This window comes from Amphimedon queenslandica, unplaced genomic scaffold, assembly GCF_000090795.2.
Source record: "Amphimedon queenslandica unplaced genomic scaffold, v1.1 AMPQUscaffold_13058, whole genome shotgun sequence".
Taxonomy (NCBI): Eukaryota; Metazoa; Porifera; class Demospongiae; order Haplosclerida; family Niphatidae; genus Amphimedon; species Amphimedon queenslandica.
In genome coordinates, this window is record NW_003546706.1 from 3,798 (window position 1) to 20,840 (window position 17,043).

At 35.6% G+C, this 17,043-nt stretch overlaps 5 protein-coding genes across 6 annotated transcripts in view; 2 read left to right on the forward strand and 3 right to left on the reverse strand.

The window, feature by feature from the left end:
• LOC109585467 (uncharacterized) overlaps positions 1-1,120 on the forward strand; it is a 3,235-nt gene extending 2,115 nt beyond the window's left edge. Inside the window, exon 2 of one of the 2 annotated variants that reach the window (XM_020001560.1) lies at positions 416-1,120. In XM_020001560.1, the coding sequence (XP_019857119.1) occupies positions 416-726 (311 nt within the window). In that variant the 3' untranslated portion in view covers positions 727-1,120. Of the gene's footprint in view, positions 1-45 lie in introns of both variants that reach the window. The other variant, XM_020001559.1, reaches the window with a different exon arrangement.
• Positions 1,034-1,684, reverse strand: LOC105314211 (tankyrase-1-like). Its single transcript, XM_011408246.1, has one exon. The coding sequence runs from the start codon at positions 1,682-1,684 to the stop codon at positions 1,034-1,036; it is 651 nt and encodes a 216-aa protein (XP_011406548.1).
• A 4,986-nt stretch (positions 1,685-6,670) lies between these two features.
• Positions 6,671-10,485, reverse strand: LOC109585469 (uncharacterized). The gene is made up of 4 exons (XM_020001563.1): positions 10,081-10,485; positions 9,045-9,764; positions 8,265-8,411; positions 6,671-8,152 (listed from the first exon to the last, which is right to left on the reverse strand). The coding sequence occupies exons 1-4, from the start codon at positions 10,460-10,462 to the stop codon at positions 6,813-6,815; spliced, it is 2,589 nt and encodes an 862-aa protein (XP_019857122.1). The 5' UTR covers positions 10,463-10,485; the 3' UTR covers positions 6,671-6,812.
• Positions 10,486-11,246: 761 nt separating this feature from the next.
• On the reverse strand, positions 11,247-14,556 carry LOC105314212 (uncharacterized). Its single transcript, XM_011408247.2, has 5 exons — positions 14,156-14,556; positions 12,434-13,153; positions 12,181-12,282; positions 12,031-12,132; positions 11,247-11,533 (listed from the first exon to the last, which is right to left on the reverse strand). The coding sequence occupies exons 1-5, from the start codon at positions 14,538-14,540 to the stop codon at positions 11,364-11,366; spliced, it is 1,479 nt and encodes a 492-aa protein (XP_011406549.1). The 5' UTR covers positions 14,541-14,556; the 3' UTR covers positions 11,247-11,363.
• Positions 14,557-14,574: 18 nt separating this feature from the next.
• Positions 14,575-17,043, forward strand: part of LOC100635326 (E2F-associated phosphoprotein-like) — a 2,774-nt gene continuing 305 nt past the window's right edge. The window contains exons 1-4 of the mRNA XM_020001555.1: positions 14,575-14,680; positions 14,737-15,089; positions 15,954-16,088; positions 16,257-16,386. Coding sequence (XP_019857114.1) covers positions 14,589-14,680; positions 14,737-15,089; positions 15,954-16,088; positions 16,257-16,386 — 710 coding nt within the window. The 5' untranslated portion in view covers positions 14,575-14,588. The remainder of the gene's footprint in view (positions 14,681-14,736; positions 15,090-15,953; positions 16,089-16,256; positions 16,387-17,043) is intronic.

Consider the following 17,043-nt stretch of genomic DNA (forward strand, 5'->3'; position numbering starts at 1 on the left):
ACCTACTATACTCTAATAGTTACCAGTATCGGTACTGGTATGGATGTCATTAATGTCATGCACCCCCAGTCCACCAATATGACAATGACAAGTATCAACAGCACCACGTTCATGATTATGATGAACTCAACCTCACAAATGAATGACTACATTGTACCTCCTACTGCTACTGGTGTCATGGAGACCATGATGAGAAGCGATGACCCACAAATGACTGACGATCTCCTCCAAGAGCTTGACAGCATTAATGTGAATATAACACGTCAGCTTACTCTTCAACTCCTTGCTTTAAGTGAAGAAGCGACCCTTATCATTGAAGCAGCAAAGGCTCTTGTTGAAATGAACAATGTTAATTCAAGCTACCCTCCTGTAAGGCAGTTTTACCTCCTGGGACTGCAGCTGGAGAAAATGAGAGGTCATTCATTAGGTGGAGCTAGTACAGTAAGAAAAAGGAGCACAACAACCAAGCAGTATGGCAGATGTGCTGCTGGGGGCGGATACTGTACTGCTAGTAGATGTCCTTACTCTCGTGATGGCAATGATTGTTTTGGTATGTGTGGACGTGGTTGCTCTTGCTGGTTCTTTGTCTGTGGTGATTGCTGTTATCACCATTACTGTGAGACTCATGATATCTGTTGTGCTAGAAAAGGTTTTTATACATGGGCTTGCTTTCGAGTTTTACGTGATTATTTTCGGAGTAGTTGTAGCAGTGCCTATGAATGCTGATAAAGCCAGACTTTAGGATAACTGTTACTGAATATTTTAATAGTAGCTTGCTAGTCTAGATAAATTTATACATTTGCATAGAAGTGTGGAGTAGTATGGTAGAATTTAGGTGTGTACATATTGTCATTCTTTTGTTGTAACTTTTTTAGTAGATGTTAACATTTTCCCTGGGTTTTAATTTCATTTTGTCATTTTCATATTTGTTTTAAAAGTTATAATAAACAAAAAAGTGATGTAATGTGAAATTTACAGGAGAGAAAAGAAGTGATGTGAATGATGTGCAATTGGTTCATACAAGTTTGTTATGTTACAGAGTGTCCAGTACATGGTAGATTGCTCTAGCTCGTAGGTCTGCTAGTTTTATGATGAGGATTTTTGTTTCTGCTGATTTAGCCACTGATGCACAAGTTCTTCCCAGCATGTCAGTGTCATTAGGATCAGCTCCTAGTCTCATCAATGAATCAACTACTGCTTTGTTATCTGTTCTTGCTGCAAAGTGTAACGGTGTCGCTTGATTGAAGTCTTTACTGTTCACGTTGCAGCCTCCTTTGACTAGCTCAACCAGACACTCATCGACTCTTTCCTCTTCAGACATCCCAGGGTGGGAATTGATGACGACCCAATGTATCGGTGCAAATCCACCCTTTGTATCATAAGCATCCACATCAGCTCCATGCTGTATCAGTAGACGGATGAGATTGGGTCTAGCATGCATAGCAGCATAATGTAGAGCAGTGAGATGATTGCTGTCTGTTGTATTAACATCAACCAGTCTGTTCTCTAGTAGTCTAGCCACCATCTCTTCATCTCCTTTAACGACTGCTCCAAACAGTTCTTCTCGTCTGGACTCGGTCTCCATGCTTGGGGGCTCTGGCTGACGGGGTGACCTAGCGAGGCTGCCTTTGCGGGTCATTGCCTTCAAGGACTTTCTGCTTTCCTTCCATCTTCTCAAAGACATGTTGACGCTTTCTTGGAGGTTATGGCACAGGTTAGCTTCAAGTAGATAGAGCTTATTTCTCTTTATTTGAACAAGTCTTGTTCAATGTTCAGGTTATAGCTTCGATTGTTCTGAATGTCACTGCTTCGGTGGCTCTTTTTATAGGCTTTCATTGTCTGTGTGGGATTGGCCTCAACCACTGCAGCTAATTAAACTCATTCATTTATAAAAATTATGTTTTGTCATTGCATGTTCTTTACATTTTGAAGTGTAAATCAACTTTTAGTCTCGCCTTCATTAGTGTACAAATTCATGTATCATGCATGCATTTATGTTGCTTAACAAACCAAGTCTTCCGCTCTTTGTATCCTAACAATATCAACAATAGTATTTGTACATTATTGATCTTGTTCATTCTCATGTAGCTTGAGTAGTGAGCCAAACCACTGCTATATCCAATAAAATGCTTATATTTTAGCAATATTATCAATTCACTGAAGTTTAAAAAGCATAATATTCCTTCTCTCGCCAGCACGAGCTCTCTTCCTGTATACTAAGCGACATGACTTAATCCATTTATTGACACGATAGCATTTCACTCTAATTAATTACCCACATAGTAAATGCAAGCCTTTAAGATGAAACAAATGACGTCAAGAATAGAGTATAGTATGAACTCTACATAGTGCAGTGATTTTTCCAAGAATTGTAATAGTCTTAGAATTCTTTTGAGAGGCACATTGCCCTTCTGGTTTAACTATAGATAAAACAAGAGTAAATGAATCTACGGTTTAAAATTTACTAGATCTAATTCGCCTTGATACCAAGAATACATACTATGTATACTCTTGTTGATACTAATGTAATCAAATATTACTACATTGCAAAACTGCTACCAATATAGGAAGAGTCCATTAGCTAATTACTGTCAATATGTAACATGAATACCTGACGTATATATCTCAAATTGACATTTCTTCATGATACAACTACCAATCCGCTAAAGTCATTGTTCTCTTTAGACTACAATATTTACATTCTTAAGCAAGACAATGAATGAAAGGCTGGAGACAATCAATGGTTGTTGAACATTCCATGTGATCAGATGTCTCCCTGTGACCAGCTAACAGGCTGATAGACTGTATCTGACTGCTCCCTGTATAATCTCTCACAGTGCTAGACTACACTATGACCCGTTCCCATAGCATTGTGTATGATTAGAGCAGACACTGCATCCAGGATTTGTCTGTTAAGAGAAATAAATTTTACTAATATGTGTCTCTATTACCATGATAGTACTTAGTAGATCTAACTGTATCGTGGTAATAGAAATGACTATGTTATTTTGTGGTTGGTGTCCATTGTGTTGTGTACAAATTGATGTATGAGATAACCTAGAATGTACACAATGTATTTACTGGAAAAGGGAGTGAAGAAAAGATAGAAGGAAAGAGCCTGTTTACGATGTACCATACCACATTCAAAGCAATCATTATTATACTCCTACTTGAGTTGCTATTCCTTCCATATGTATCGTTAGTTGGGCAATAACAATAATTATTGGTTATTGTACACAACAAGTCAAAGCACAATAAACTTAGTTGGCACAAACATAGAATTGAATCACTAAATGTATGTTTGTTATTGATGTTTGGCTGAAATTAAAAAATTTTAGATGTCTGGCAACCAGCTGTATGTATGTATGGAATTGCTACTAATATTGTGATATTATGTAATTGTACACGGCTACTTTGTTGTGTCCATTACGAAGCAATTTGTTAAACACAGGGTGTGCCAATAACTGACCAGCTCCACTACTGGTATGTGTAATTGATAGCCCTTTTCCTCTTTGTGCCAATAAAGATACAAACAACTGCACGAGCCACGTAATTGGTCCTTAACTTGTTTAATAAGAAAGGAATGCAATATCGTAAACATGAAGAAAATGAATTTTTGAGCGGACTAATCATTCAATTCCTATACTTTGTCATGGCTCATGTGCTCTCTGTTTAGCTGATGAGGAAGTGAGGATTATAACATGTAACAATTAGCATTACTGTTGATGAAGTGTTTGTGTGGATTGTGTATAGAAGAGGCTATAAGGTGTCCGTCAGGCTGTCTCTAAAATTATATTTCCAGCTAAAGCATGAGGTAGCTATAGATCAGTTTCTTAAATAATAACAATGACTCGTGTAAAGGTGAACGTGAGGTTAAGCAATTAGAGAGGGGTAAAGATAGAAGGACATAGCTAAAGGGTAGAGAGAGAGGGGGAAGGAGGGAGGGAGGGAGAGAGAGAGGGAGGGAGGGAGGAAGGGAGAGAGAGAGAGAGAGGGAGGGAGGGAGGAAGGGAGAGAGAGAGAGAGAGAGGAAGGGAGGGAGGGAGAGAGAGAGTGGGAAGGAGGGAGGAAGGGAGGGAGGGAGAGAGGATCAATGTACAAGGAGAAGAGGAACACTTTGTAGCAATACAAGTACAGGAAAGAGAGAGAGACATAGTGATATGAAGAGAAAAGGAAAGACATATGAAAATGGGTGAGAGAGAGACATAATGTCCCTAATCAGAAACACACTCTACTCTTAACTCTTTATCTCATGCTCATGACCACACCAGTCACAGATACCCTATACTGTGTACACACACAGTAATTAAGATACTATAGCTACAGCACAAACTAAAGCACGAACAATTAATATATGGTACAATGTTTATACCACAAACCGTATTTTACTACATATAGTCAGTTGCTTAGGAGATGATAAAGCATAGGTGCTTATTCACTGGAACTGAGGTCAGGATGGCCCGGAGCAATTGATTGGAAAACACTTGTGTCAATTTTGATTTACGCATTTTTGAAATGTGTTAAAATAAACAATCAGACAATGATAAGCATTCTTTAGTTTGAAGGCGTTAGGAGCAATTCTGTTGGAGTGTGTGTTTGTATACGATTAAGTTTCTAACAATCTATTACCATTACACACACACACACACACACACACACACACTCACACACACACACATGTATTGGTTTTACATTACACATATCAATCAAGTGATATGACATTGAAACTATCCTACAAGTACAATATAGTGTATACCATCAATATGATACAGTATATAGTGTCATGCTCATTAGTAAAGACATGCACAGATTTACTCTTACATGTGGTAATGAGTGTGCAGCGTGCATGCATACAGTCAGCAAAAAGTATATTGTATGCACCCCCAATGTTTATTACATTTTTTGATACATATTAATGTCCTTATGCTATGTAGAAAGTTTGAGCTGATTCCGACTTAAATTTTTCAAGTTATGGCCAATTTAAGAAATTTGCCAAAATCAGAAAAATACCCAAGGCTATAGCCTTGGGTATTTTCCAAAAAATGGTTAAAAAATCACCCCCGATTTTTATTACATTTTCTGATACATATTGATGTTCTCATGCTGTGTAGAAAGTTTGAGCTGATTCTAAATGAAAGTTTTTGAGAAATTAGCAGTAAAAGTGTATCATTTTAACATCAATAGTACAAGTGATAGTATTCAAGAATGACACTCCTACCAATAGTATATATGATGTAGTACTTTGTACTTTGATTACACACTCACTGGTAAAGACATACATAGTCTTTAGTATCATGAGGTAATCTTATTTAACTGTGTGTGTGTGTGCATACAACCAACAAAAATCATGTTATATGTCAATATTTTAATTCCTTGAAGGGCAGTGTGTATATATTATCTTACTCACTCATTATGGCTTTCAAGTATGTACATGCTCCACTATTAAAGGCAAGTGTCTATCAATTATGATTTTTAATAATTTAAACTATGACCTAAGACTTACAGCTGGCACGTGTAAAACTGTTCCATGACATGCATGAACACTAAGTCCATTAACTAATGTTACATAATCCTGTGTATGTATCCAATAAAAATGTACACTTTGTATGCAAACGTTTGATTTGAAACACTCCCTTATTTATACCACCTGATATTTTATAAAAATAATATATTTTTTATAGTAATAACAAGAGCTAGGTTGAAAGTATTGAACACATATTGCTTACAGTCAAGTATTACATTATCAGAATGTAATGTAAATGAGCTTCAATTGCTACACAATAAGAGAATCTTTTGTCAAACAATTATCATATCTCCTAGTCTAATCATTTGAATAATGAGTCCCTAATGCAATACACCCTACATTGCATGACTCTTAGATTGGCTGCAGCGGCCAACTGTTGCTATGACGAAGAAGGGCTTGGTGGGTTTAAGTGAGTATGGAATGCAAGCTCCTTGTCATGAAGTATACCGATTCGTTAAAAGAGAGTGGGTGCAATGGACGAGATGCTAGTCACAATCAGGTAGCTACAAGGTCAGTGAGGTCACAATAGGATATGCATCATTGAGGCTAAAGAATAGACCAATATGCAATTTGCTATTCATATTGACTTGAGTAGACGATTGAAATATTAAAGCAAGTTGATTGATGTACATATTAAAGCAAGTTGATTGGGGATGTACATAGTGTATTGGTATAAATACTAAGATCACAACTGATGTAGTGTTTTATGTGTGTAGATTATAATGAAGAGCATTGATCAAACTGGTACAAATTGTACTATTCTTTGATTGTGGGTTATAGAATAACTCTCCCTTTGGTCTAGTTGGTTTCATGTACAATAACTGTGGGAGTGAGGGGGAGAAGGATGTGAGAAGGAAAAGGATACAGGAAGAGTCAGGGATTAGAAAAGGAGGGATTGGTGGGTTTTTAGTTGGTTTTACTTTCATGCAGAGGTCCTCCTACCAATTACTAGTATTCACTAGTAAAGATAACACTTGAAAGATAAGGGTCTTTACCTAAGCATGGCTTCAATGCTATTCTAAACTGACCACAGACTTTGATATGTCTAGGAAGCTTATTATTGAATTGTCTTTAGCTGTCTCTGAGGTAGGTACTTTCCTTCTTTGTGGTAGCATCTATTACATCAGCCCATTAATAGTGACATGATTGTATTTTTAACATTATGATTAGTAAAAGGATGATTTCATGACAAAATACACGTACATTAAAATTTACTATTAATGACCACCCTATTGTATTAGTATTATAGAGAAAAGTGCATAGTATAAAAAATAAAAAATGAACCCGACTAGTTTTGAGAAATACTGATACTTTTCTCATATTTTACCTCTGCATCGTTATTCACACTAGTATCCCCAACATCCTCGTTAATATTATCTGGGTCAGCATGAAAAGAGAATGGGCTTCCTTGAGGATGAACTCCATCAATAGAAACATCAACTTCAATCTTGCTCTCATTTGCATTGAACAACACAAACCATGTCATATTACCAACCAGTTTAATGCTTGGGGAATAATTTGAGCTGGTTAAAACACCCTTAATGCTAACGACAGGTAGAAGAGGATTACCGGAAGGCCTGACTGGCAAGAGGTTATTAAGGCTTACGTGGAACCAGTTATCTTTCGACGCTCGAAAAGGATTAACTGGAAACGTAACTTTTATATGATGTGGCTGTATCTTCTCTATCATTTCCAGGGACTGAGACTCACTCGATGGCCAATAAAGCCACATTTTACTCACCCCTTGTTGTTGCTGCGAGGGAAAACTGCCTTCACTATTGTTCGAATCATTCGTATCATTACTGGCAGTAGCTGCACTGCTGCTGCTGTACTCCATAAGTACTTGAAACGTTCGTTCAGGTGAAGATACTATTCTATCACCACTTATAAAGTGATTCGCAGTCTGCCCAGCTGCTCCCAATTCTTCTCTCCCTTTCTTGCAATCGTCGCGCCTTGAGCTTATCCTGTTGCTCCAGTTCTTTCCCATTTTCTCTATGCTGCTCTTAAGATTGATAACATAAAGCTTCAAAGCTTCATCGAGCGATTTCAGCTCACTCTCTTCCTTCTCCAGCTCCACTTCCCTTGCTTTCCCATGCTTGATAAGATTCTTTAAGAAGTGAACACTGTGTAAACCGCCTTTTCTTATCATTGAGGAGTCTTCAGGGTCATCTGGATATCCATGCTCTTTTAGACAGCCATCACAAATAAGCTTCTGGCAGTCACAGCAGTATTGGAGGCACTCAGGACAGACCATATCATTGCAATCCATGCAGTAATACTGCCTATACTGCTTCTTGTGGTGCTTACAATATAAAGGAATGTCCTGTTCCTTCTGCAACTCTTTTATCAATCGCACATCGTGATTTTTTGTGATTCTCATTTTACTGTGACCTTTCATGCATTTCTCACACAAGTATCCACATTCATTGGCGCACCATGCAACTGGGGCTTTCTCACAGTCATCACTACTGCACTCTTTACTAGAGGCTAATTCTGTACTGGGATCTTTAATATTGAGCATTTGAGCTACTTCTATTATTGACGTGAGGTGATGTGCTGCTGGAAGACCTCGTACTCCTTCCTGTGGTAGCTTTTCTCCTTTTCGGCAAACTGGACACAAAATAGAACCTAAAAATGAAAGTAAGACATTAAAGTTACAATAAAACACAGTTGATAACTTGATATGTACATACATGTATACCTACAAGCACTATAAGTTAATGCAAGTGTGCTGCTATACCTTCTTCAGTTTTATTCACTCGTTGTAGACAGTCAAGACAAAATGAATGATGACAAGAGAGAACTTTAGGATCCTTGAATAGCTCCTTACACAAAGGACAAGTGACAGATTCCTCAAATTTATGTAAACGAGATTTGCTTTGCTTTTCTATAAGTAGAATTTAAAATACATATATTAATGACGTAACTTTAGGCCAGTATTATAAAATTCCAATACACTGGGTTTCTCACAGGTAACAAATTTTTTAGCTTTTGGAGCAAATTTTAAAATTCATTAAAAATCCAATTTTGATTGGAATCAGCTCAAACTTTCTACACAATGTATATGCATCAGGAAACATATAAGACTGAAGAGTTTTCTTTGTTTTTTTAGTGAAATTTGGCCAAAGATCCTCTACTACAGTACAGGGACTTTGACCTAATTATTGAGTAACTTTAAAAATTTTGTAAAAATTAAATTATGGTCGGAATGAGCTCAAACTTGCTACACAACTATACACATCACAAAAAATTATAAAAAATGAAGAATGCTCTCCCAGCCATTTTTAATACCTATACAAATACCGTATACGTTCAAATTTTTGAGGGTTCAAAATTTCGTGTTTTCAATGAAATTTGCTCAATAGTTAATATTCGTGTGAGCTAATTTTCGTGTTCTGGCCATAGTCTACATACAATAGAATGGCATTAGAGGTGGTTTAAATTTTGTGGATTTAAGGTGAGCACGAAAATAACAAAATTTAATACACCTCGAAAATTAAGATGCGTACGGTAAGCTTACCATCTAATTTGCTTTTAGCTCCAGTGTGTAGAGCAACTGTAATGCCACATTCCTTTAATAACAGCCTCTTCTCTGGTGAAGTGACATCCTCTGAAACAACCTCTAAACCTTCTTCACCAAACAGCCCATAATTGACAATGATACAGTTCTTCCTTATATCACTAAACATCATGCTGCCGGACCCAAACCAAGTATAAATGCTACTCATCACCTCAAGGAAACTACTGTAGGAACGAGAGTACCACGACTCTTCTAGCACATTCTCAATCATTGGTAGTCCAATGGGAGCAAGTGGTTTGGAAATAGACGGATTATTGAGGATCGAGTCTAAAAGATCTTTCATTTTTATTGCTTTCGAGAATGATCGATAAGAGGCTTCGTATTGGGACATTTCTTGCTTGAGGGACTCAGAACCAAATCGCTTGGTGAAAATAGAAAGAAGATTAAAGTTGAGGAAACCACAAAACTTGTGCTCTAATAGAAAACTAAAAAACTGAGGAGTGCTTGTAACACCTTTCAGAAGTGGACAAAAACGATCTTTGACCTCTTTTGATGTACGAGAGAGCTTTGATTCCAGCGGAACTTTTAGGTCTTCAAGTTTGATATGCTGTAAAGATGAAGAGGCAAGAGTATAGAGACTATCAAATTTGCTGCTCAGGTCATTCACAGCTAAGACAGCATCAGGATTAGACTGGACTTTATCTTCCAGCAGTGATACAACTAGAGGTAGAAAGAGAGCCCCATAAAATGTACATATTAGCTACATGCAAATAATAAAATTCAATTACTCATAGTATGCTTAATCATGTATGACTTTAAAATATGTATATACTATATAGGGGAAATATTTCGTGGCTATAAATTAGTCATAATTACCTATTCTAATATATATTCATAATATAAAATTTCTCAGTTAAATATAACCTTTTGTAACCATTTCTCTCTTCATATGCGACACCTTTTTGTGGCCCAATTTACAAAATTTAATACCCACAAGATATTAATACTCCAATAAAGTATATATACATGTATTAACCTTCATTAGGCTGAATTTGAGGTTCGGTTGAACATGATGCTGTGGATATTGCCACGCTAACAGGTAGTCTAACTGGATTACTGCCTTCTTCTTCGTTCATCTTTTTAAATGCAACACACAGTGATGGGTGATCTTCACTTAAAACTTCCACGACATCAACTAAATACTTAGGATCTCTTTCAATAGCAGCATGTAAGCCATCCAAGAGCAGGTTCACTGCAGTCACTCCACTGTTACTACATATCTCTCTCCTCAGTGGCTCTCCTATTAGCTTCTTTGAATAAAAACGGTTAGTGGCAATCAGGCAGGACTCGCGTCCAACAGACAATACGTTTGTAATGTCTCCATAAACGATTCTAAATTTCTCTGCAGCAGTCGCCATGTTTAGTGTTTGTCAACGCCCACTCGTTAAATAACTTAAGCCACACCCAATAAATTAATTAATGGGCGTGGTTTGTTAGGAGTCACGTGCGCCATAGATAATAGAGTAAATGAAAATGTTAAAACAATTTAATAATAATATTAATTCACACCCATGCTAATTATTGTGATAATTATTCATAATATTTATCATGAATATAATGAAAATAATGAATAATATAATAATTACCCCATAAATAATTATATTTCAAACAGTGTAAATGATGAATTAATGATGTTATTTCTTAGCAATCGAAAAGACTTTTAAAAAGAAGGGTAAATCTAAAGGTGATTCAGCTCCTACTACTAATGCTTTGTGTACTTCATATGACTTTGACTGCATGACTTTGATATAATTATCTAGGAAGCTTATTATTGAATTATCTTTAGCTGTCTAAAGGTAGGTACTTTCCTTCTTTGTGGTAGCATCCATTACATCAACCTAGAGAGTTGCATTTATAACATTATCATCAAGTAATATTTTATTACAAAATACATTTAATTTGTGTACTATCTATGACCACACTGAAGAAAAGTAAATAATACAAACATTGAGAAGAGTAATTTTATATGCATAAATACCGTAGATCCACTTTCAATGAAGATTAAGTTATTTGACATTAATAATACCGTAGTTAGATGACCCTATGCTCGTACAGACAAATCGGTTCTTAGTGAGGATAAAATATAAGTTTCTGCCAGCATCATTATTCACACTAGTGTCCACAATACATCATTAGTGATCATTTATAGAATAAGAATAATAATGCAAATAAAAGAAATAAGAATAGATCATCTAAGTATAGGTATACTATCATGCCATTGAAGTATCTGCTAATGTAGCAAATATATTAAAAATTATTTTAGTCTTCTTTGCTTTTATCCTCAGGTTTTATAGCAGCACCAACAATACCACCACCAGCAGCAACACCCAAAACAGCACCAACAGTACCACCAACAACACCACCAATAAGAGCACCAATAATACTACCAACAGTACCACCAGCACCAGCACCAACACCAATTAGAGACACTAAGGATACGACAGTATTTTAATAAATGTGTGCAATGTCTATCTACATGTACAACTCCTTTCACGTGCATGACAATATGACTACTGTATAAGTGGCTTTTTTCTCTCCTGATTCACATAAATAAAATCCACAAAAATAATACGGTTCTCACATGAGCACATGGTGGAATTCACAATATTAAACTTAAGAGGATATAATTCCCTCTAAAACCCACTTATATGGTATTTGTGATTTTCATATTCACCATGTATCCTTTATAACTTTTGCATCCAGCATACCATACACTTGGGATGTATCATATAGTGTGTTTACAAATTTCAATTGTTTAAATTTTGTTGGAATTAATTTTTTGTGCTTTACAAAATTTTTGTTAATATTTACTTGATGTTAATAAAATTTGGTGGAACTAATTTTGGTGGATTTGAGCCTGCACAAAATTAAATCCACACAAAATAAACCAGTTGTATAATATATACTATACACAGATGCTTCTTACCACGATTCTGTGGACTTGAAGTCCTCCTATTAATAGGCATTACTGATCCTGCACCAGTATCTTTTAACATTTTGCCTTGCTTTGAAATTTCTTCTAACGACTCTGAAATAATGGTTCATATGATACATACTATACACAAATGCTTCTTACCACGATTCTGTTCACTTGTAGCCCTCCTATTAATAGGTACTACCGATCCTGCACCAGTATCTTTTAACATTTTGCCTTGCTTTGAAATCTCTTTTAATGACTCTATTTATTTAAATAATGGTTCAAAATTATTTGTAATATACCAACACAAACTACAAGCAAAAGTGATATCCAATTTTAATAAACATTTTAAAGAAATGTATACAAATTGTGAGCATTCTTTCTTGCTAGGACATATTTAATATCAGCTTACCATCAATTTCATCTTCAGCCCCAGTATGTAGCGTCATTGTGATGCCACATTCCTTCAATAGCTGCTTCTTCTCTGGTGAACTGATATCCTTTGAAATAAACTCTAAATCTTCCTCACTGAACAGCACATATTTGACAATGATACAATGCTCTTCAATCTCACTGAACATCATGCTACCAAGTCCACACCATGAGTGTACACTGGTTATCACCTCAAAAAAACAACTGTAAGTACGAGAATACCATGACTCTTCTAGCCTACACTCAATTGTTGGCAGTCCAGTTAGAGCAAATGGTTTGAAAAGAGATGGATCATCAACGATCGAGTGTAAAAGATCTTCCATTTTAATTGCTTTTGAAAACGATTGATATGAGGCTTCGTATCGGGCCATTTCCTGCTTGAGACTCTCAGAACCAAATCGCTTGGTGAAAATAGAAAGGAGATCAAAGTTGAGAAAACCACAAAACTTGTGCTTTAATAAAAAACTAAAAAACTGAGGAGTGCTTCTAACATCTTTCAGGAGTGGACAAAAATTATCTTTGAATTGTTTTGGTGAATGAGTGAGCTTTAATTCCAGAAGAGCATTTAGTTCTTCAAGTTTTACATGCTGTAAAGATGAAGATGCATGTGAATAGAGACGATCAAACTTGTTTTTCAGATTGTTTGCAGGCAAGAATGTATTTGGATTAGACTGAACCTTTTCTTCGAGCAGCGATATAACTATAAAAAGAGAGTCAGTAAGCCAAATAAAAATGTAGATGCATGTATTTAAGGGCTGAATTCAATTTCATTAATATAATTTTGGTTCAAAACGCTGAAATAAACACCTATCACTATACTATAGATGCTTATTCATTCATGTGTGTTAGTTTTGTACAAGAGTTGGCTACATGTTGTATTAGAGAAATATAAATGGACATGCCTTAGCAACTATCGTAGAGCTCCAAATTTTTGTAGGTCAAAAATTCTGTCAAATTTGTCAAAAATTTTTGCTTGACCAAATTTTTAACCAATGAAATTTTTGCTCCACGTGGTTAGTATGTGGATTTATAATAAATATGACAAAATTTTATCAACAAAATTAATTTTAACAAGAAATTAAGATTTTGAGAAATTTTTTGACTGACGAATATTTGGATCTATACGGCAACCAACCCATGCTCATAGATATTAGAGTAAGTATCTATGCAATGTTCCTTATGTAAAGTGGGTTTGGCTACGGCAATGATAACAATGAGACAAGACTAGCATAGCTGATAGTTTTAGTCAGTGTAAATAATGATGATGACATGGTAGAGACTTCCATAGTTCCCATTTTAAAATAATAACTACTACTAACCAATCTGTTATTAGACTATTCACTTTAATTTACCACTGTTATTAAATTGAGTTAAAAATGGCTAAGAAACTGTGCTGCTGCATGCTGAGTCTGTTTGAATGGCTTAATTAATCTTGTTAAAATTAATTTTTGTTGATAAAATTTTGTCATATTTATTATAAATCCACATGAATTATCCCTAAAATATTTTCGTGGCGTGCTTCTCACGCCAAATATTTTTTCACAGTGCCCAACCAACTCTCAGAGCTTAGATACGCCCGTCAGACAGTGAAAGAAATTGTCTGACTGTTGCCAGCAATTCGATACAATATTCACCTACATAACAACTGACAAAATTTTGCAACCCTCTACTATCTATGATATGAACTACCATTATCACTAACCTTTATTAGGATCATCAATAGATTTTTGGGGCTGATTTGTAACTACTGATGCTGCCGACTCAGCAGTTTCACTCATCTTTTTAAATGCAACACGAAGTGATGGGTGCTCTTCACTTAAAACTTCCACGACATCATCTAAATACTTAGGATCCCTCTCAATAGCAGCATGCAACCCATCCAAGAGCAGCTTCACTGCACTCTCTCCACTGCTATGATATACCTGCCTTTTCAGTGGCTCTTCAATTATATACTTTGCAAAAAATCGGTTAGCAGCAACCAGATAGGACCGACGATCAGCCTTCAATACATCTATAATGTCTCTATAAACGCTTTCGAACTTCTCTACAGCTGTAGGAGTCGCCTCGGGAGTCGCCATAGTCGCCATGTTTGTGACTTTTTGTGTTAGGAGGACTCAGGAGTCACGTGCGCTCGCATGGAGTTAGGAAGAGGTCCATTAAAAGATCATTTTGCCGGTTATCTTGAAGATGATAGTGACCTGGAGTATTCTGATTGCTCTGGAGGAAGGTAAAACCTCCTAACAATCCCTCCTCTAATGACAGCCATTCCCCTCTTCACTGTAGCTCGGGAGATGAAGAAAAAGAAGATCAATCGTTAGGAGAAAATGGAGACGATACTAATCAGTTATTATTGATTCCCTCTCGTTCTAAAAGTTGTAAAGAAAGCGTCACAGAAGAAGACGAGTTTGATCAAGAGATGGATAAAGAGGCTGACCTGCTCCTAGCTAATCTTTTAAATCAGTCAAAATCGCATCAAAATCAGTCGCCATCGTCATCTCATGTTAGGGGATTAGAGGAAGCTCCACCCATAACGACAGAGGGCGTGGCTGAGGGGAATAAAGAAAAGAATAAAAAGGTTGAGTATTATGATGAGATATACTTTGATTCAACCAGTGAAGATGAAGCACCTGTACAAGGTAATAATAATAATAATAATAATAATAATAATGATTAGATAATAATAATAACAATAATAATACGAACAATAATTGGGCGAAGCCCACTAGTTCGAGTAGAGTATGTTTGTTTGTTTGTACACGTACGTCACCCCTATTTATCCGTATGAAAAATTTTCCTATTTTAATAACCTAATCTTAATCTTCTTTGAAAACGGGTGTGGTCACAGTGAAATAAAATGGCGCCAGCTATCAATTCTTCATTGTTCTCAGTTCATGTTCTTGACCTTACAAGTTACAAGTCACTCACTTGAGTCAGCAAGAATGAAAGAGAAGTCTCTACTACTTTCCAAATACAGCAAGGAAGATTAAGAAGGCAGATATGCCACAGTTGTGAGCTTGTAAAGCCTCCACAACTACTGACATAACCTATGACTGCAGTTACTGTCTCTGGCTTCCAACACAACTTTTTTGCTGCAGAATGTGATAAACTGATAAAGAAAATTTGTATTTCCAAGCATGATGACTTCATTACAAACTACTGTATTTACTCATGTACATGTACAATAATGTAGCTCTATACCATATAACCTTTAAAATATAGCGTGGCTAGTGGGCTGAGCCCCTTAATGTTTTACATTCGTCTAGTAATAATAATTTTTAATTTTTATAATAATTTAAACATTATAGAAATAAATTTTATTTTACTTAGGAGATTTATAAGGGTTTTTTTGCAATTTTTTTATATGCTGGGATGTTAAGTTAATGGCAATTATTATTTTATTCATTTTTTATGCATTAGGATTCTATAAATTTATGTGTAGTAATGTATAAAAAATTTTGAATTTTATAGTTAATATTTTATTTGTTTTTTGCTGTATGAAGGTCTAGAGATGAAGAGCAAGTCAAAGACAAAGAGAAAAGTTCGCAAGCTAACAAACGACGAGTTATTTTATGACCCTAACCTTGATGATGAAGATGAGAAGTGGGTGGAGAAACAAAGAAGAACTTACAGAAATGGTAAAACAATTTATTAATAATAATGACAACAATAATACTCACCCATCTTATGAATAATTTACTATTGTGATAATTATTATGAAAATAATTAGCCTTTTTTTACCCCCCCAAAAATAATTATATTTCAAACAATGTAAATAATGAATTAATAATGATATTATTTCTTAGCAAAGGAAAAGTCTTTTAAGAAGAAGGGTAAATCTACAGATGACTCAGCTCCTAATGATGCTGCATGTACTTCAGATGCTGTCTTGAATTGTCCTGCTTGTATGAGCACTCTATCACTGGATTGTCAAAGGTAGCAAACTGTTTACTATTTTATTAATGTCTTGTAATGTACATGTTTGAGCCAATGTTTTTGAGTTGGAAAAATTGCCAAATTTTGAAAATTGCCCTGTACTATAGCCCATGGTTTTTTCTAAAAAAATGGCTCCGAAATTATTCCAAATTTTTATTACATTTTCTGATACATATTGATGTCCTTATGCTGTGTAGAAAGTTGAGCTGATTCCAACTTTAATTTTTCAAGTTACAGCCATTTTAAGAAAACACCAAAATTTTGAAAATTACCCAAGGCTATAGCCCATTGTTTTTTTCCAAAAAATGGCTCCGAAATCACCCCAAATTTTTATTACATTTTTTGATGCATATTGATGTCCTTATGCTGTGTAGAAAGTTTGAGCCAATTCCGAATTTCATTTTTTGAGTTACAGCCATTTTAAGAAAACGTCAAAATTTTGAAAATTATCCAAGGCTATAGCCCATGGTTTTTTTGAAAAAATGGCTCCGAAATAATCCCAAATTTTTATTACATTTTCTGATACATATTGATGTCCTTATGCTGTGTAGAAAATTTGAGGCAATTCGGACTTAAATTTTTCAAGTTATGAGCATTTTAAAGTATAGGCTATGTACACGCACTGTACATGTATCTCTTACAGCTAATAGTTACATT